This window comes from Sparus aurata, chromosome 2 (assembly GCF_900880675.1).
Source record: "Sparus aurata chromosome 2, fSpaAur1.1, whole genome shotgun sequence".
Classification (NCBI taxonomy): domain Eukaryota; kingdom Metazoa; phylum Chordata; class Actinopteri; order Spariformes; family Sparidae; genus Sparus; species Sparus aurata.
In genome coordinates, this window is record NC_044188.1 from 14,809,017 (window position 1) to 14,830,753 (window position 21,737).

General features: G+C 41.4%; 1 protein-coding gene across 1 annotated transcript; it reads right to left on the reverse strand.

The window, feature by feature from the left end:
- Nucleotides 1-880: 880 nt before the first annotated feature.
- On the reverse strand, nt 881-3,767 carry gemin7 (gem (nuclear organelle) associated protein 7). Its single transcript, XM_030439760.1, has 2 exons — nt 3,609-3,767; nt 881-1,961 (listed from the first exon to the last, which is right to left on the reverse strand). The coding sequence occupies exons 1-2, from the start codon at nt 3,622-3,624 to the stop codon at nt 1,564-1,566; spliced, it is 414 nt and encodes a 137-aa protein (XP_030295620.1). The 5' UTR covers nt 3,625-3,767; the 3' UTR covers nt 881-1,563.
- Nucleotides 3,768-21,737: the final 17,970 nt, after the last annotated feature.

Below are 21,737 nucleotides of genomic sequence, written 5' to 3' on the forward strand. Positions count from 1 at the left end.
TCAGATAATTCAGGTACAAAAAGAGACACAGGCACAGCACGATCGCCTAATGGCACTCAAATAAAATGACTTATTGAGAACTCGCAAAATACACCTTTTAGGGAGATTAAATAGTATTGATGCCCCGTCCCCTCGCTTTCCCCGTGAGGCTGTTGCTAAACAATGTTAAATCCTTCTCTATTCTCTGTGCGAGGATTTAGGTAACTAATTGTTATGTGTGCTGCCATCAGATGTAGGCTCAGAGCTGGCTGTGTAAGAGAACCGAACCATTCATGAAAAATGATCCGACGTTCACCTGATCCATCTGAGACCTCAATATATTTAAGGACCCATTACTTAATTCAGGTTAATATTCTACAATATAAATGTTTTGGGTCTGTGGCTGAAAACAAAATTAATTTATTGTTCATTATGATCTGTTTACTGGGTCCTCTATTAATGGATGGATTGCTGAACAAGCCAACTGGGCACATGCCCAAGTGGTCATGGGGCCCCTGGAGCTTAAACCTCTGTCTGAAGTGACTTTAACATTTCCCGTTGAAAAGTCAATCAAATGACTGCAGGAGATGGAAAATGACCATAAAGAGGCATGAGACGACTACAAAAAGACACCATCGTAAAAAAGAGTAACAAAACGACCTCAGACAAAAATGGACACATGGACACAAGACAAATATACAGACTAGACTAGAGACAAAACTACTACAAAGAAACAAAGCAATCACAGCTAGAAAAAACACTGACAAAATATAGTAATGTTTTTCACATGATAATGGAATATGATAAAGTTTTGATGGATGTGGCAATGTCGAGGTAACACACATCAATTAACCTTCTTTTCTTAACATCAGTATTCATCAGAAATTAATCTTTTCAGGTCTTATTTGCAAAAAACAACTTTAGTTTATTTGTAACAAAGTCACAATTTTTGTAAACAAAATACAAAATAAACATTCAATTACAAAAGCAGTTAACTGAAAACAACATTTTAAGTGCAACATTTCACTCTCTTCACTAGAAGAATTAAATCAAGCAGCAGAACAGATGGTACCTCTTTCTGCCTCTCATGGATTAGAGCAAAAATGGGAGACATAGTAATACATTTGACTTCATGGACTTTAACATGCCTTTCGGAACTAATCAGGCCGTCACAGCTGAAGGAAAACAAACAGTGAATGCCTCTACATTTAAGGATTTTCTTGATGGCATACATATTCTCAAGCACGAGCGATCATCTGCAAATCATCATCACAGCTACACTATTTTGGTCAAAGTTCTAACGATATCTTAATTCTCTCAATGGTATCAACCAATTCCACTGCAGAACTGAACAAGCTCTCTTGTTGGGGTTTTACATCGCTCTTAAATAACAGGCATACAGCTCCCTCTTGTGCTGAAAAATAGTATTGCTCGTCAGAACTAGATTGTTGAATACAGTCACACAGCGTGGACAGGACTAGAAACAACAACGTACAACCTTCCTGCAGTATGAAATTAGAACTCACTTGCAACAACAAATGAGACTCAAAGTGCTGCTTATCCCAAACAACAAGTCCCATGTGTTCATACATCAAAAGTGAATGAGATCACGTCCTGACACCTGATCAGTGCCTCTTTTTGCACCCCAATGGGAGTGTGCAGGTCCGACACCTGAAAGTTCAGCACGTCGATGTCAGACGCTCCGAACGTGGCCTCCAACTTCACCTTCTCATGCATGTGAAACTGAACCTTCTTGCTGTTCATGGAGAGGAGACATCGGAGGAAACTCTCCCTTAGCACAGATCTTGCATGCTGCTCTTGCTGCAGCTGCTCGGGATCTGCCTCTGAAGCAGCAGAAGTGGGGATGGATGTGCGACAGAGAGCGATGAAGCGGGGAGATTTGGGGTCAAATCCTCGGCTGTTGGGATCGGGTCCTTTTGGCAGGCGGAGCACAGACACCGGCGTTGCCATGTTGAGTGTTTCTGCCAAGAAAAACAAATATAATTAACACTAGCTGAGCAATATCAATTTTACAAAGAAAAAAGTACATTTTTAAAGTCATGAACTTGACATCTATTCTTAGAGATATTAGAAAATATGGATTATTTGTTTTCTGTGATTTTAATTTACAACAAATCAAGCACTATTACAGAGATGATGCCTGCACGCTGAATAGATGCTCACAGACACACAAAAATGTACAGTAGCATTTCAATCAACTAATGGTAAATGGTCTGCATTTTTATTTATTTTAACGACAGCTCAAAGCGCTGTACAATACATGCCACATTCACCCATTCACACACACATTCATACACTGATGACGGAGGCTGCCATGCAAGGCGCCAACTGCTCATCAGGAGCAATTTGGGGTTCAGCATCTTGCTCAAGGACACTTCGACATGCAACTAGGGGGAGCCGGGTTTTGAACTGGTGACCTTCCGATCACTAGACGACAGCCGCCCCCTAATAATTATATTTACTAGCTAAATCATTATAAAAGAGATAAGCCTTTGATTGCAACACAGTATATATATACGGAACTGATACTCGTTTTAATTTCATGTTGTAAATAATGTGTACATATTGACATAGGTGATGATTACCTTAGATCCACACCTGACTTTAATCAGTTGTAGACCATATATAGACTCTCTTGGTTTTCTGTTGAATGTTAACTGATAAAGTCGTAATGCTGAAACATCTTTGTTGTACTCTTTAGCATTAATTTCTTATTTTAAAATGATTTTGCATTTTCACCTACGCATTTGAAATGATGTTGGCATGAGAATACAGTACCCTGAAGCACTCAAATCAATTACACATAGACAGATGTGTTGATCCACAAAAGAATATATATACACACAACAATGTTAAATACTTAAGTATCAGTATGTTTCCAGCTTCTCCCTGTGGCTATTTACGGCTTACTCTGTTTTGTATAATCATATAAATTAAATAACTTTGAATTTGAACTGTTCAGACAAAGCAAGCAGCTTGAATATTTCATCTTGTGTATTTGGTAAACTTGTGATGAACATTCTTCACCAGTTTTTGTAGCTTATGTTAAACATTTAAATGATGAAATATGAAACATGGCTGTGAATGAAATATACATTACTGTTAGATCTGTTTTTGGAACATTGCTGATGTAAACATACGTTTATCAACAGCATAAACATTGACAGCTAAGATTAAGCTTCGATGTAATAAGTTAGTGTACTTAACGTCTTGAGTGCCTATAATACCAGCTAATTGTAGGTGATAAGTTACTCTAAGTATCAACAACATCCAGTTATTTGGGCTATAGCTTTAACTGCTGTTACAGTAGGTAGGAACAGCTAACATCCGATGTGTTTGTCATTGTGGCTAACTATTATCTAACATATCTTCCTACAAAGCAGAGACGCATCACTTAATGTTTACAGTTCGTTAACTTGGCTAAAAGTTAGCAGCTTTTGTGTGAGCGCGTTGCTATTGCTAACTAGGATAAAAGCTAATAACATTTGATTTGGCCGCATAAAAAGCTTTCTTGCTCACAACAGTGGCTCAAAAATTGCGGTAGTCCCACTGAAGATGCCCTGAAGTTTAAATTAAACCCGCTGGTGCTCAATTAGACACTCACGTACCTCCTGCTAGCAGCATTAGCAGTTTGTCGCTCCGTTCTCTGGTTAGATTCCTCAGTGAGTCTTCTTTAGAGTCCTACAGAGAGACCCTACTCTCTTTAGGACTCTAGTCTTCTTCTTCTTCTTCTTCTGGTTTTACGGCGGTTGGCATCCAGCTTAATGGTGCATTACCGCCGCCTTCTGCTCCGGAGTGTGGATCAAACAATAGACTTAGGCGTACAATCTAATTCCCTTCAATGCCAAAACTAAACAAAACAAAACAAGAACAAACAAAACCCCAAAACAAAAAAAACAAAAACAAACCAAAAATAAAAACAAATAAATAATAATAATTAATAGAACACACACACACACACACACACACACACACATACACAGACAAACACACACATCCTGAACTACATCCAAGTCAGTCACCCTAACACCCTGTTCCTACTTACCCATCATATCCTATGAAAAATCCCTGTATCCCTTAAGAAAGCTAACAGTATCCGGACCTGTGCTCTCTCACCCATACTCAGTAATCCTTTTAATGTGAATTCTTGCACCCCTATTTACCTCAGATTATTCCTCATCATCTCTCTCTGTGCCCTATACTTCCTACACTGTAGAAGTAGACATGCTCCACTGACTCCTCCTCCTGACATCCCTCACACAAACCTGTTTGATGTTTCCCTATCATTTTCAGTGTTTTGTTCAGTGCATGTCCCAACCTCAACCTTGTTAACACAGTTTCCTCTCTCCTGTTTCCACTACCTACCCTATTTACTTTGACACTCTTCTGAATCTGATATAGATGTCTCCCTTTCTCTCCTCTATCCCACCTTTCTTGCCACATTTGATTGTTTTTTTCCCAGATTATACATTTAACCTCTGCTTTACTGATATAAATTTGCATTTCTATATCTCCTTTCTTTAAAGCCCTCTTTGCCAACTCATCCACCCTCTCATTCCCCCTCACTCCTACATGCGCTGGAACCCACAGAAATTTTACCTGACCTTCCTCAGTGAGTCAAGTCTTCTTCATCTTCTTGTACGATCCCGGCAGTTTAGACGCTGTTTAGCGTATTACTGCCCTCCACAGGTCCGATGATGAACTAGATTTTTACATAACTAGATTTTTACACAGGAATTGCAAAATTGCCTTGCAGATCAATTTATGGTTTTCACAGTGTCCAAACAAAGAAAATATAGAAAAAGCCTGAACTCCAAGTCCCAACAGTCTATCAAACAATGTTTGTCTTTCTGTCCTATATTTTCTAATCTCCAGAAAAACATGCTTTACTGTCTCAGAACTCCCACACTCACAACCAGACACATTTTCCTACAATAAACAAAGAGTGATTTAGCCCAAAGTGGCCCAGTCTTCATCTACACAGTTTAACTGAATCCCTACGGAACTGAAAAGTGCAGGTACATCTTTTTTTAACTTGAGATTGTAAAGAGAAATAGTGTCTACCCCTGCTTTCTTTTTCCCACCCTCTCTGCCATTCCTTCATTAAGCCCTCTTTAATTATTTCTCTCAGCTCCGCTCTCCCCCAGGATATATGAACATCTACCTCTCTACTCAAACTCTGTTTTGCAATCTGATCTACCTGCTCATTCCCCCCAACACCCGCGTGTCCCTGAAACCAGCAAAAGGTGATGTTAGATCTAAATCCAATTCTAAAAAACACAGTTAGAAGTAAGGAAAGTCGCTATCAGGGTGGGATCAGTGCATGTGCGGTTCATTTGCAGTCTGGACGCGGGGGGGCGAACATCTCCTGCACTGACTGCAGCTGGGAGGGACTGCTGCACGAGGACTTATTACTTTCAAAACATTCAGTTGATTAATCTATTAGTTGATTAATTGAAGAATAATCTACAACTATTTTAAATGCCTGCGTCATCTGCATCATGGCATATCTGTGTGATGTGTGAAGATTGGTGGATTTTTCTTTAAACATTTTAATAATAATAATAATAATAATAATAATAATAATAATAATAATACAGTTACAGTTTTTCTCAATTGTTTACACACAAAAACTGGTACTTGAGACAAAATGACCACAACATGTAACTCATGCACCAACCCCCTGAACCAATTCTGCTAAACTAGAAGCACAATTCCTGCTTTACACTCAAATTGCAGTTCTAAAACACACTTTTTTCAAAACACTACACACAATTCTCTGCATTTGGCACAATTTACATGAAGAAAATCTCTTGCTTTCACAAAGAACACTCTGTCATTCAAAATTCTAAAGTGAATTGCCCTACTATGCACACTGACTCATCAAATGGGCAAACACCTAGACACCCTACACAACACACTCATTCCACCAGAGCAGCTCAGGTACGTTGTCATTTGAGACAACGTAAGTTTCCACTGGGCTGCTCTGGTTCGTAACTGGTTCACTGCCCAACCACGCTTTATCTCCCTCCATATTCTCCATTCCTCAATCCTATTGAGAATTTTTTGTAAAGTGTATGACCGAAAAATCCACAAATCCACAAATGTGTATACCCCTTCTCCAAGCTATGGAAGATGCATGTGGATATATAGCAGTTTGTGCTTTTCATGGCTGGATTCACCATGCTAGGTGATATTTCTCTTGCTGCTTGGCCAGGGAAAACATTGCTTGTGATGTGGATGAGGTGCTGTGGCATGACCGAAACATAGGAGATCATGCTGCACAGTTTTTTATTTTTTTATTTAATTTTTTTACTGTAACTGTATACAGTAAATTTTTCTGTTGTTTTGTAGGTAGACCGTATATTGTTGTATATGCACTTTGTGTTGGTTGATATGTACACTGTGTACATTGTTTTTGTGGGAAAAATAAAATATATCTGTTACCGTGTATTTGTGTGTTCTGAGTACAAAAACAATATTCTCAAATATTTTACATCACACTTATGTATGTACTGACTGTAGTAAGTGTAACTGAACAAAAAGGGCCTAAGTCATTATGATGAATGAAGAAGAAGTGTTTTCCATTCATCATAGTGTTTTACACTGAGCACATCTGTGTTCAACTGGTTCTTATAAATGTCTATTCATTTGATGGTTTGTGTGTGTCATTTGAAAACAAAATACCATTTTGAGAAGAAATAACATTGTTTTGAATGTAAAGTTTAATTTTGCAGGAGAATTGAGAGGTTTTGCCCATTGTGTGTGTGATTTTTGATTTGTGTGTAGAGTTCTGAGAGCATGAGGCATGCTTTCAGAAAATGTGTGTAAACAATCGAGAAAAACTGTAATAGTAATAGTAATAATTGTTGTTTGCCCTGCGAGAATTATAACAACAACAATAATAATAATAATAATAATAATAATAATGATAATAATAATAATAATAATAATAACAACATAAATTCCCTTTTAGAATCAGAATCAACTTTGTTAGCCATGCATGTGTTGAAAGAATTTGCCTCCGGTTAAGTTTGCTCTCAGTGTACAGGGATTTCTTTTTTTTTTACAGTAAATCTTAAACAAATAAAATAATTATAATTGAAAACTTAAGAGTAATATATACAATACATTTTTTTTTTATTGTGCAGTGGCTTTTCTGTTTTTTTTCTTTCTGTCAGGTGTTCATCACATGGCTGGGGGAAAAAACTGTCTCTGTGTCGGGTTGTTTTGGCTTACAGCGCTCTGTGTAGTCTACCTGCATGTAGGAGCTTGAGCATTTTCTCTCCAGGTTGTGAGGGGTCTGCATTGATGTAACCTGCCTGTTTCCTGACCCTGAACCAGTACAAGACCCGTTTGGAGGGCAGGCCGGTCTACTAACAAACAAATACTGTGAAGGTGTCACATTTGACCTTGGTAATTGTGAAGGCGTTTCTCGCTATTTTCAGAAATTGATCAACCAAACAATCAAATGATCTGTGACTAGATATATCCACAATAAAAAATAACCATTAATTGCAATCCTATACAAAAAAAATCAAAGTTAGCTCCACTTCAACCAACTATATATGCATGAATACACGAGTGATAATAAACTCTTTATATATATGTGTGTATATATATGTATATACATATATATATATGTGTGTATGTGTAAGGAGGTGAACTAATGTAAAGAGCCGGCAGAGCTTTCATCATTATCTCTCTATAAAAGCAAGGAATCTCTCTCTCTGTGTGTGTGTGTGTGTTCCTCAAATATTTCTGTGGATCAGGATCAGACTGACCTGAGACTTTCAACATGGCTGCTGCGTGGTTCAAGGGTGTGCAATATTGCATTTGTTTGGACTGCAATGATACTGTTAATAAATGATCTCATAAATGCTTTACCAATTCCGCTAGCATTGTCAAGCATAGCCACCATAGCCACATGCGCACCAGAGCCAATCACTGCAGAGCTCAACTCCACGACACACCTTAAGAAACAAGTGGATTTATACCTGCAGCAGCGCGAGCTGGACCGGGATTTTGCCGGCGGTTCGGTCCCGTTCTGTGCATCTAAACTGACTGTTGTAGATTAATGAGACTAAACGAGTCCGGACCGAGTCTGTTTGGGTCTGAGGAGATCTGGATATGCAAGGACAACGAACTGGAATAGGAATCTGTGGATGTTCATGTGTAGCTAGCTGCTAGCCCACCCACACGGCCCACCTCCTGAGTCGACGGACACGACGGCACGTCCAAAACTGGACTTACGGTAAATAATGTCCACCACGCTTTTTCATGAACATTGCTGTCACGTTTGTGTTGTGTCTGGTAAGGGAAGAAACGGTTAAAACAGGCTTCTGTCACGAAAGTGTCCGCAATAGAGATTGCGAGTTTTGAGAGTTCAGAGATATGTGACATATAGTGTGTTTGGAGTGTATAGTTAGCATGTTATGTAGTGTTTGGTGTAGTGTGTTTAGTGTGTAGTGGAGTCGTTTTTTTGTGTTGTGAGTCAAAACGATGAGGAGACAGCTGAATGTTGAGCAGGCAGGGAGGAGCTGAGAGAGCCCTGAGGAATTGCCTTCATTTAAATGTAAATAGTTAATATAACTTTGTAAATTTCAAAAACTTATGCACAAATTTAGCAAACAGCAATTTATATTAGTATTATAAGTAATAAAAATGGTTCGTTAAACATATTTGTGGTTTTCACAGTAAAAAATCTAACTTTTTCCAACTCGGATTTTATTTTTTTTGTGATTTTAGGTCCATAGTGTTAAAACAGCATGTCAAAATGGAATGAAATAACTGTACAGTCACACATGTGAGGTTGTGCTGAAAATAATGACACCAAACAAGGCAAGGTAAATAGTTTTTACAGTGAAATATAATGGTAAAATAAAAAATAGTCAAAAACGGCAAATTATATCCCTGATGTTCCACCTTCAAACACAGCCTCATTTGGCCATCCATGAAAAAGCTACTTAACCTCCCACTTTTCTAAGGAATACATACTTCCTACGGGCAATGCACTAGTTTTAACCAATGGTTGAAGGAGCCCCCAGAGGGCACCACCTTGTTGTTCTGTTTTAGTGCTGTCTGTGGCTGTTGTTCTTTGTTAGTTGTGACCTTCTTAGGTCTGTGGTCTTATGTGTGTAAGAGACGATTGTGGATTGGGTTTATTACCAATGTATGTGGTGGTCTATTAGCATGTCACAATTCCTCTGCTAGGAAAATGATTTGAGTTCATTTCGTATTATTGTTCTCTCACACGCGCACGGACACATAGTCACACTTACTTGCTCATTTACACCCACGCGTACTCTTTCACTTTCACGCACTCACACACAGACACACACTCTCTATCATGTGTTCATTAATACCTTCACTCACGCGCAGACACAAACACACACACATAGTCATGCTCACTCGCTCATTCACACCCACACGTGCCCAGTTCTAGGCACGGGGGGACAATGCTCCCCCAAATGTTTCCGCTGCCCCACCAAACTGACCCAGCTTCATTTTGAAAATCAAAAAAAAAAAAGTATATTCAAATATGTTATGTTGTAATTTATTCCGATAAATGCTGTTCAGAGTAATCACAGTTGGCAGCTCTTCTGCCAACAGAGCCGGTGTCTCTCTATCTCTTGCGCTGAGCATACAGTCAGTAGCAGCTTCTCTCAGGATTGAGCCTTCTACACTCGGTTAGCATCACATTAGATACCACGGGCACTCCAGACAGTTGCAGCCACAGGCTTGTTAGTTGTTAGCATGCCTGCTAGCAACTGCTAGCTAGCAACTGCTAGCATAGTCCCATCAGCAGCTGCTGCGGATATGTCTCTCTCACGCTCCACGGCATGGGAAGCCTGACACGAGCAGGCTACATACCAGTTGGGAAGCGGGTTTCAACTTTCAACCCTTGCTAGCCCCGCTGGTAGTCCTGTTGGCTCGTGAGCCTCCCCCATCCCGCCGACAGGATTAAACAACACACGTTAGAAAGGGGACTCCATTCCCCGTAAAATCAGGTTAGCGCTGCCGGCCACTGTTTACTTCCTGGGGCCAGAGCCTCCGACAGCACTTAATCAGGTACACAGGGGAACCCAGGTAGGCACACACGACTTCTTAAAGTACGAGAAAGTGGTGCAAAGTTCTTATTCAGATGTTCAAAAAAGTGCATGGTTTGAAATAATACAAATCTACCTGCATTTTTTTATTTGATTATTTATTTGCAAAAGTTAAAAATGAAGCATTGCCTTCTGGGTAGTGATGGCGAGATGAAGCTTCATGAAGCAATGAAGCTTTCCATCCAGTTGGTTCACTAATGGGCCAAAGCTTCACGGTGCTTCATTTGCTCTATTGTGCCATCAAGTGGACAATAAATGCAAAAACAGGCAGAGTGACTATAATGACACCATGGCTTTGGTGCATGAAGCTTTGACTTGAATTGTGCTTAAATGATAATGCCAATAAACAAAGAATATTTTCATAGTGTCTGTTTTTCTGATAGAATGATGGCAGGGACAGAGGGGAAAGTTGAAACAAGTTGGGGAGAGGGTTGTGATGTGAGTGTGCTTGTGTTACTAGGGACAAAATGTAACTCATACAATGGGGATATTTTCTTCATTTTTATTTAAAAACAGTCACTTCTCCACTGTGCTGGGCTTCAGGCGGTTTCTTTTTTTTGACAGGATTTCGCCCGCTTTAGAGAATACCCTTTCACAGGGCACAGACGAAGCTGGAGTACAGAGAAACACAACAGTGAGTTTGTACAAGTTCGGATAAACTTGTTTCTGTCGTTCCCAGTATTCAAGAGGGTTCCCAGTCTTCCGATGTTTGGTTCACCGAGGTATTTTTGGACCTCTACCGTTGCATCAGCTGTGATGTTTGTGGTCCTTGTCTGCATAAACGTGGCGTCCAACCGATGCCACAGTTTGCTACCTAGGATAGAGAAACAGGCTATTAGTGACTAAATAGGCCTACAGTAACACAAATAGAATGTATTAATTACCTTGAGTCACAGGCTGAGAAGCTTCAGATGTGTACGGTTGTGATGATGATGATGATGAGGAGGAGGAGGAGGAGGAGGAGGAGGAGGAGGAGGAGGACGCGCTGTTTCGGATCACAGCTTCACATTCGACAGTAAGCCTTTTTTCTGCTTCTGCAGCTTTGTTGTAGGGGTGGGCGAATCGATCCAAATAACGATAGTATCGATACCAAGGTGAGTATTGGTATCAGATCGATACTAGTGTGATGAGATCTACATTTTTTTGTAGTTTCTCTTCTATAAGTTCAGCAAATCAATCATATTTCTTCACAGAGTTTATGTGAGCATGGCGTATCTGAGTCCTTAAGTGCAGCACTCCTCTTCACCACTCTCACTCCGCTTACTCAGGTTCACTGTAACTTGAACTCCAAAATATGACAGATATGGCAGAATATAATAAGCCTTTTGTGTATCTGTTGAAGGAACATTAGTATTCCTATTTAGGAGACATGCAGATAGGTTATAGATTCAATGATGTTAAGTATGATTTTATTATTTGGCTAAAATCTTTGTCCTGTGTTTAATCGTTATCATAACCATGGTCAACTAATTAAAGGCAAAAGTACAAAATCATTCAATGATCAGGAATTTTCAAGTAAAAAGTATCGGTATCAGTATTGGCAGTACCGGCCCTGTAATTACTTGGTATCGGATCGATACTAAAATTTGCAGTATCGCCCGCCCCTTGTTGGGGCTAAAGAAGCCGATCTTCTTAAATCTCGGGTCGAGCAGTGTCGTCAGTGCCATTATGCCCACTGATTGTAGTGTGAAGAACTTGTCTTTTAATTGCCTCCTCAGACTCTCTGCCATTGCTGTACCCTCAGGAGTTTGGGCAATTCCCACATCCTCCTCCTCCAGTGCGTGATGTAGCATTGTAAATAGGGGAATTACTTTTGATCCCGACATCCGCTTCTCCTCTGACAGCTCCACTGTGGCATCATTGAAGGGAGACAGCACTTTCAGAGATTCTACAATTATATCGTACTGTTCCGTTGTGTCTGTGCGTAAACCTGCCAGAGCTGCTCCTACAGGTTCCCTTAGCTCGTAAACACTAGCATTAGCCATCTCTTCGAATGTCACCACATACGTCATCGACACCAGCCTCGATACGCGCTTCACGAATATCTTCCTGGACTACGCGACACACGCTTCGAAGCCTTGACACAGAACATCACTACTTCTGGAAATTTCAAGACTGAATCGAGTGGAGCACGTCTGCGTGGTTGTTGGAAGTTAGAGATTGGAAATTGGGAGTTGACTGAGATTAGGCTAGCAAAAAATGCATGAATTGAGGTATCAAGCCACACAAGGGGGAGCGGAGAAAAAGAGAGAAATCTAAGAGAGCACTGTTAGCTAACGGTGAAAAATGCTGCAAACTGACTGATTTGTTTTTAAAATCAAGTGCAGCTTCAGCTAGAAGAGGTAGACATGGATAACAAATCATGGCAAAACACCTTTATTATGGAATGGCTGGCGGCTCTGATGATTTAAACTTTAAAATGCCATTTACATTGTAGCTTCAAATTTAAATAGAAAATATGTTAGTAGACTGACATCAATAATTTGTTGGCCACAGAATTTGTTTTCTTTGTCAATCCAGAAAAATAATTCCCGTTAGAGCTTTGCCGATGGAGCCACGGTGAATCTGCGATGCTTACGTCTGGGTTGGCATCATAGACTGGGAGGCATACAAAAAAACGTCATCTCTATGGCACTCAACACAGTAGCTGTTGGTGACCCATCAACATTTGTTACTGCCCCTCCAATCCAGGCAGTCTAGAACCGGGCCTGCACCCACACATACTCATTCACACCCATGATTCAGAGACTTTTTAGACTTACCAGTGCTAGAGGGAGCTGACATCAAGAGTTTTATATATATATAGACTTCTTAAGCGAGTCGAAGGCAACACATATCAATTGCTTTTCTATGGTGCCAGGTCTCAAATCCCAATGATCCCAATGAATCCCGAAATGTATGTGTAGAAATGTTTACATTCCCCCCTTCCTTTTTTTTCCTCCTTGCAAGGGAAGAGGACAGTGCGTGCGGGTGTTCATGTATCTGTTGTTCATTAATAAGCTTTGCTGGAAACACTGTCTGTGGTTTAAATGACTGTAAGGCCAGTCCAGGAACACATGCATAGCCACCCACACGTCACAAGTGTTACCTAACGTCTCCCAGTGCAGTCTGTATGAAATAAACTCTAATCATTGCGGTTTCATTGGCTCACACAACATCTGATGTGCAGGCTTGGGGAGTAACGGACTACATGTAACGGCGTTACGTAATTAGGATACAAAAAAGCAGTAACTGTATTCCATTACAGTTACAGAAAAAAAAGACGTAGCCTAATCAGATTACAGGTACATCTGGAAAAAAATGGGATTATTAGTTGGATTACAATTAAAATATATGATGATGAATGATTAATAAATGTGAATGAATTAATCTAACACTTGCCAATGCGGCAATGCCATATGCACGCGCGCACACATTACTACAGTTCACTACAAGTCAGTCACAACGACGCTCTGCTCTCAAGTGAAGCCAGGCGGCTCATTATGGACTCGAGCGCTAGAGAAAAAAAAATGCTTTCACTGCGTGGAAATTTCGCCATTACTTTGTTTCTAAAGAAGAAAGAGGGAACAACATCACTGTACAGTGCAAGCTATACCTCCCAGCTGTGCACACACTGCCATCGTCCAAGGACTCCACATCTAATTTAAAGAAACATTTGATGGTAAGCGAAACTGCGAACATTAGCTAGCTACACAGAAATTCTGTTAGCTAAAGTTAACATTAGTTAGCCTGCTAACCAGACTCGGGCTGTCATTGTTTCAACTACTGCTGCTGCTGCTGCTGCTGCTGCTACTAGGTACTACTACTGGGTCTGTGGGTGGTGCTGGTGACCGGGATGGTACGTGTTTAGGTTAACATTTTATTGTAGTCACAGGTCGTTTGAAATAAATGGTTGGTGCTGGTACCAGCAGGTATACAAACAGAATATCTGCCCCTACATGATGATTTTCCACACTCAATACTCCAGAGGCATCTAAAACGAGGCTACTATCACTCTGTTTTTGTGGTTCTCCTCAGCCAACTGTGAAGCTGATGGTATCACCAAGCTGCAGCTCTCTTTGAGATAATGACGTAAACCAAATACCAGTATTACACCAAAATAAGCGTCTAAATGCAGGTATTGTAAATGGGGGACAAACCTGCTTAGATAAGGCATTTGTTGGCTCTGGTTCTTGTAAATTTTGCATTTTTTCATCTGCCTTTTGTTTTTTTAAAAAAAAGAATTGTACATAACCCCTATTGAAACACTAAAAAATCCAGGGGGAGGTTAAGGTTAAGTGTGGGAAAGATGGGTTGGGGTTAGATGTGGGAGGTTGGGGGGTTAGGCTTAGGATAAGGGTAAGGTCAGGCTTAATGGGGCGTTCAGACTGAACGCGACAGATGCGAATACAATCGCTTCTATCGCGCCGCTTGATCATTTTGGACTATTCGCTTCCTTCCGCTTCATTTGCGTCATTCGCGCTTGCCCGCTCATTTTTGAAACAATATTTCTCAACCCGCTCTCTTTCCAGGTCGACATTGTGTTTTTGTATGTTATGTTTAAGGGTAATCTGGGGGTGATGGTTATTTAAGATAACCATGAATTCCTCAAATTCAAACAGTGTGTGTTGCCAAAGGCCGAAGATATCGTCGAGATACTTGTTGCGTTTGCATGAAAATTGAACAATAGCCTGTAATTACCTGTGACTACTTGTGAATGAATGCTGCGTAGTCCATCGTGAAAGTGGTACAAGCCAGTGATCTTTCATCCAAACACAGTTTGTTATATCTGCTGTTCGATTTCTCTCAATGAAAACTAAACAAAACACATACGTAAGGTTGGATCATGGGAGTCAAATGATCCCTCTCCTGTTTGTGGGCAGCTTACTCAAGCCTGGGCAAACACTTGAGTAAGCTGGCCAGAGAAGACAGATGGTGTGACAGCAAAACAATCAATTTATTTCATGTTCATTTAAAGATGTGTCCAGTCACCAGAGCAACTGCTGCAACATTTCTTCTTCAGACCATTCAAATGCATCCCAATGATGTAATATTTATGGTAATAACAAAAAATAAAAACGATCTGTAAGCAGGCCTGGACTGGCCATAGAACCGGGAGTATTCCCGAAGCGCCGGCCTATGATTGGCCTGCTGGCCTGCGTCCCTCTCTCTTTTTTTTTTTTTTTTAACGGGCTGCCGGTCAGCCGGCGTCGCGGCTATCTGACTTTTTTTTCTAAGTCAGAGAGGCAGGCCAGGCCAATCAGAGGCCAGTAGCATGTGAGGAGGACAAGACGATTGGTTTGTTTCGATTAACACCCGCACACAGACAGCGTGTGGAGGAAGGGGTGTGTGACGTGTGTCTGGTACCTGCTGCGGTGTGTGTGTGTGTGTGTAGTGAGCGGACCGGGAGAGGAGACGAGGCTTCGACGATTAGATGATGTACCCCAACCCGGGTAAAAAAAGAGAAAAGGCGGTGCCGAGAGGGAGAGAGAGAAAAAAAGAAAGGCGCTGGAGGATGACGTGGCCAAATGCCTCAAATTGACCAATTTATTCAGCCCTGTCTGTAAGTGAATCAGTCAACATGCTGTTTTTATTTGATGACACATTAAATGAAGGGGAACCGCAAAAGCAGTTGTTAATAGGGTAAATGATCATTTTCCTTCCTGTGGGCAAACACTGTGGCCGATCCAGAACTTGGCCTCAGTGTCTGGTTACTGTTACTGTTGCTGTTGAACAGTGAAAACTGTCTCTGACCTTTCAAAGCTTTGGTATCTTTAGGATCTAAATGCTGGTTATACACAAAATACTGTATATGCCAACATCTATAGTCAATTTTACACAACAAATACAGGCCTGTTAGCAGTAAATCATCTCATATTACAGGTTTGAAAACTCCTTGTTCATGTACTCATGTATGTGAACATCAGTAGCTATGTTTACATGCACAATTTCCCATTCCAGTGGAAGGTTAGATGCCACCTGTTAACAGAGGGATGGGATTATTAGGGTCTGGTGTTTACATGCAACAACAAATTTAATCTGAATTGCTGTGTGGTCTGACACACTGTATTAGGAACCAAATTGCGTGAGTGGTGACAGATCAAGTAAAAAAAGGCACAAACATTTACTGGAATCAGTTTTAGTATACAGGAGATCAGTCAGCAGACGAATATAGACGAAGGGCTCAGGTAGAGGCAAAAAGTCAGGAACAACAACAGGGTCAAACACTAGTAAGGCTATGACAAGGAAACCATGCTGGAACACTTGCTACAGGCAGACCATGGTTGCTTCTTATTCATCCTTAATTGTTTTTACATTTCCCTCACCTCCTTTCCTTGTGTCTCTGTCCTGCCCACAGAGGATTCATGGAGAGACGTGTGAAAACAGGACAAGAGAGAGGTTCGAGGAAATCAGTTTCAAGTGAGAGGGGCTTTCCTCCACAGCGTCACACGTCTGTTTCTAGCAGTGATATGCGGTGAGGTTCATGGCTGGTGAACAGAGTAGATTATTCACCATTTGACAGCAAGGGCTGGCTCAATTTGTGGCAGCGGCAGCTAGTAGTGCCTTCCAATCCAGTTGCCGTGGCAGGGCAGCAACTGCTGCTGTTATGGGCATTTGTTTTTATTTTATCTTATAAAACAGTCGTCAGTGTTGCATTAGACTCACTGGCAGTAGCATTTCCATTACTTGATTTCTGCATTAATTTGGTTTTCTTAATTAATCTCTCAACATCTGTCTCAACCGCTGCCACTGTGTGGGGCAGCTGCCACTGACCTGCCACGGCAGTTGCTGGTGTCTACCTCACGGACACACACACACACAAACACATGCACACACACACAAACACATGCACAGCGGTAGTTGCGGCGGCAGACCAGAAGCACAACCTCACATGTGACTGTAGAGTTATTTTTTTATTTTGTGATACTGTATTAACACAATGGACCTAAAATCACAAAAAAAGTAGAAAGTAGAAAAAGTTAGATTTTTTTACTGTGAAAACCACAAATATGTTTAATGGACCAATTGCATTAGTTATAATGCAAATATAAATTGTTGTTTGCTAAATTGGTGCATAAGTTTTTGAAATTTACAAAGCTATGTGTAACTATTTACATTTAAATGCAGGCAATGCCTCAGGCTCAGGGCTCAGCTCATTCCTGCCTGTTCCACATTCAGCCGTCTCCTCCTTGTGTTGCCTCACAACACGACTCCACTACTCACTAAACACACTACACCAAACACTACATAACACACTAACTATACACTCCAAACACGCTATATGTCACAAATCTCTCAACTCTCAAAACTCGCTATCTCTGTTGCTGTCTCCAACACATCACTGCTGCTGTCAATCATCCGCCGATGTCCCTCCCACATCTTCCTGTTTCTCAACAACCAGACTTGCTGCTTGGACACTTTCGTGACAAAAGCACATTTTTACTGTTTCTTCCTGCACCAGACATAAAGCAAACGTAACGGCAATGTTCGCGAAAAAGCGTGTTGGACATTATTTACTCTAAATCCGGTTTTGGACGTGCCGGTGCGCCCGCTCCGTCAACTCGGTAGGTAACGTTAGGCCGTGTGGGTCGGCTAGCAGGCTAGCAGCCAGCTACACACAAACATCCACAGATTCCGATCCCACTTTGTTGAACGCGCGTCTCCGGATCTCCTCAGACCCGAACAGACTCAGTCTGGACTTGTTTAATCTCATTATAATCCACAACAGTCAGTTTAGATGAACAGAACAGAACAGAATGGGACCGAACCGCCGGCAAAATCCCGGTCCAGCTCGCGCCGCTGCAGGTATAAATCCGCTTGTGACAAAAGCACATTTTTATTGTTTCTTCCTGCACCAGACACAAAGCAAACGTAACGGTAATGTTCACGAAAAGGCGTGTTGGACATTATTTACCCTAAATCCGGTTTTGGACGTGCCAGTGCGTCCGCTCCGTCGACTCGGGCGGTGGGCCGTGTAGCTAGCGCAGGCTAGCAGCCAGCTACACACAAACAGTCCACAGATTCCGATCCCACTTTGTTGTCCGCGCGTCTCTGGATCTCCTCAGACCCGAACAGACTTGGACTTGTTTAATCTCATTAATCCACAACAGTCAGTTTAGATGCACAGAACGGAACGGAACCGCCGGCAAAATCCCGGTCCAGCTCACGCCACTGCAGGTATAAATCCGCTTGTTTTTTTAAGGTATGTCGTGGGCTTGAGCTCTGCAGTGATTGGCTCTGGTGCGCACGTGGCCACGGTGTGCAGTGATTGGCTCTGGTGCCCACGTGACTGTGGTGGCTCCGGTGGACAATGCTTGCAGAATTTGTAAAGCATTTATGAAATAATTTATTCACGCTATCATTGCAGTCCAAGCAAATGCTTATTGCACACCACTGAACCACGCAGTAGCCATGTTGAAAGTCTCAGGTTAGTCTGATCCTGATCCGCAGAGATATTTGAGGAACACACACACACACACACACACAAACACACACAGATAGACAGACAGAGATTCCTTGTATTATAGATAGATAACCATTTAATTTATTTGTTTAGTATATATTTTATTTTTTCCATGATGACAGGTGAAGCTCTGCCTCCCCTGCCTCTCCTGACCGCACATCACTGGTAGAGAAGTCAGAAGAATAAGAACTAATGCCAAAAATGCCATTATCTATATACTGTATATTCAAATTCTAACACACAACTAAAACTTGTGGAGAGACTTAAGAAAGTTAAGCTGATGTACAGCTACGTAACTGAAGACAACTCTGTTAACGGACACGCTTGTATCGTTTCTTAAGGTGCAGGTAATGTGATGTTTTCTGCGCATCATCACTGTGATGAAACCAAATGTGTGTCTGGAATTTTAAGTGTAATCAGTTCAGACATTTATGTGATTAAAGTTATAGTGAATAGAGTTTAGACCTACACTTGGAAAATAGATTGTGATGAACTCAAATACATTGATGGCTTAAAATAAAGATCTGCATCATTCCAGCTGCTGACTGTGTCCTACATTATAACCAACCCTGTCCTTTATACCTGTTTAAATATCTTTGAGCTGACAGCAAAAAGTTCTGCTGGATGATCACTTAATTTTTTTTAAAGGCTGATCTCTGGATAAACTCCAGCAGCTGGATGTGTATCCCTCTTTGATGACTGGTTTTGTGGTTTGAGTACAGTTCCAGTTTCATTCTCACAGTTTTATCCCTCATCGGACATATCGGGATGTGATGCTCCTGCTGATATCATGATTGTTCGTTCGTTCGTTTTCTTCCGCTTTATCCAGGCGGGTTGCGGGTGATGTTACCGCTTTTATACCACCTTATGCAAGGTGGAGCGGGGGTTACTGGGGCCAAATCCAGTGACTCTATGGGCGAAGGCCAGGGTACTCCCTGGATGAGTCGCCAGCTCATCGCAGTTTCATTCTCACAGTTTTATCCCTCATCGGACATATCGGGATGTGATGCTCCTGCTGATATCATGATTGTTAATTTCCATTCAAGTCAGCTACTGTTATACACATTAAACTTCTGTATTTTATTTTTTTTGTGAACCCACAACCTTAAAGTCCGTGTAAAGCAAATGTAGCCATTTTCTTCTAAACACATTAAATAGGTCATAAATGTATTTCCTTAAAATATGTAAAAAGCCATTTAACCATTTAGAATTTAATTTTGGAGCTAGGCTCACAAACTGTGTTTCGAAATTTCTGTGTTCAGGATTTAATGGGCGGGTCAGAAATCATGGCTGCGTTACGTAACGCCATGATTTGCATAAACCCCACCCTGCTGCGTAAGCAGTATAAGTACGTTCAGCGCATTAGCTTCGGTGGTTTTCTGCTCGCTCGCGAGTCTTGGATAGCATCTCTTACATAGTTTGCAGCTAGCTAACCAGTCAGCCAGCCAGCCAAACAGTCATGTCTCCTCCACTTCGCTCGTGCATCTTTCCTGGATGCCACAGTGTGCAGAGTAACGGCGCTGTTAGCTTATTTAAGTTTCCTACAGACGGCAACATAAGGAAACGGTGGATCGATTTTGTCAAGAGGAGCTACTGTGGAGAGTTCAAAATCACCACCATCACCCGTCTCTGCAGTGTCCACTTTACCCCCAATAGTTACAGCAACTGTCAGCAGGTAAAGTCTGGATTTCTGAAGAGTCCGTTGACGCTGGTCAGTGGGGCCGAACCGACCCTTTCCGTCCCGGCTTGCATCCTCCCATCCCGCCTACAACGGGTGCCACCATCACGGACCCCGGCATTATGTGCCCTCCACCGCCCCTCTCCGTCCCGCCGACAACAGGTGCTCTCATCTCTGCCACCGGCAGTATGTGCCCGCCAGAGAGTGCAAGTGTGTGCTCATGTTACAAATATTGTACATTTGGGCAATTAAATGCATTTTGCTGTAGGTTTCTCGGACGTTAGTTGCTTTTATACAGAGAGAGACAGGAGCAGCTAGCTCAGACAGAGTCAATAGTGGTTCCAGCGCCTCTATCTGACACGCCCCCAGCGTTTCACAGCAGAAAGAAGTGCTTGAGACCTAATTTTGTATACTTAACAATGTTTTTAATATGGCTCAGTGGTCAATGACACATGTTTCTGTGGTGTGACGAACTCATACCACAAATGTATTGCTGCTTTACACGGACTTTAAAGTTCTTACTGCGTCTGTGATTTTCTGTCTGTCGCCTGTGTCAGCTGAGCATAAAGTACAAGCTGCAGTCTGTATTCATACTGTGTACTGCATATTCATTGATATTCTGATTGTGGAATCATCATTTAATAACTCAGATTGTAATTATGCTTAATTCTGGACACTAAAAGCTATTTTTAGGCTAAATGTTCCTGAGAAAACTGAAATGATGTAACATATGAAACCGCTCAGGAATGTCCGGCCTAAATGTTTTAAAACAGTTCATGGAAAGATTGGGGGCGGACAATTACTGCGGCGGGTTGAAACGCAGAGGGAGGAAGGGATCTGATCTAAAAATAGGAAAGAAGCAGAAAAGCATGAAATGAAGATGATGAAACATCGTGCATTCCTCCACTGCATCCTGTGTTTTATCTTTTGTTTTTGATCAGCCCTTCTCTCACAGTATTACAGTTTTTCTCAATTGTTTACACACAAAAATTGGTACTTGAGACACAATGACCACAACATGTAACTCATGCACCAACCCCCTGAACCAATTCTGCTAAACTACAAGCACAATTCCTGCTTTACACTCAAATTGCAGTTCTAAAACACACTTTTTTCAAAACACTACACACAATTCTCTGCATTTGGCACAATTTTCATGAAGAAAAACTCTTGCTTTCACAAAGAACACTTTGTCATTCAAAATTCTAAAGTGAATTGCCCTACTATGCACACTGACTCATCACATGGGCAAACACCTAGACACCCTACACAACACACTCACTCCACCAGATCAGCTCAGGTACGTTGTCATTTGAGACAACGTAAGTTTCCACTGGACTGCTCTGGTTCGTAACTGGTTCACTGCCCAACCACGCTTTATAGTTGTTTATCTCCCTCCATATTCTCCATTCCTCAATCCTATTCAGAATTGTTTTTCTGCCTGGAGATGGAAAGTTTATGACCGAAATCCACAAATGCGTGTACCCCTTCTCCAAGCTATGGAAGA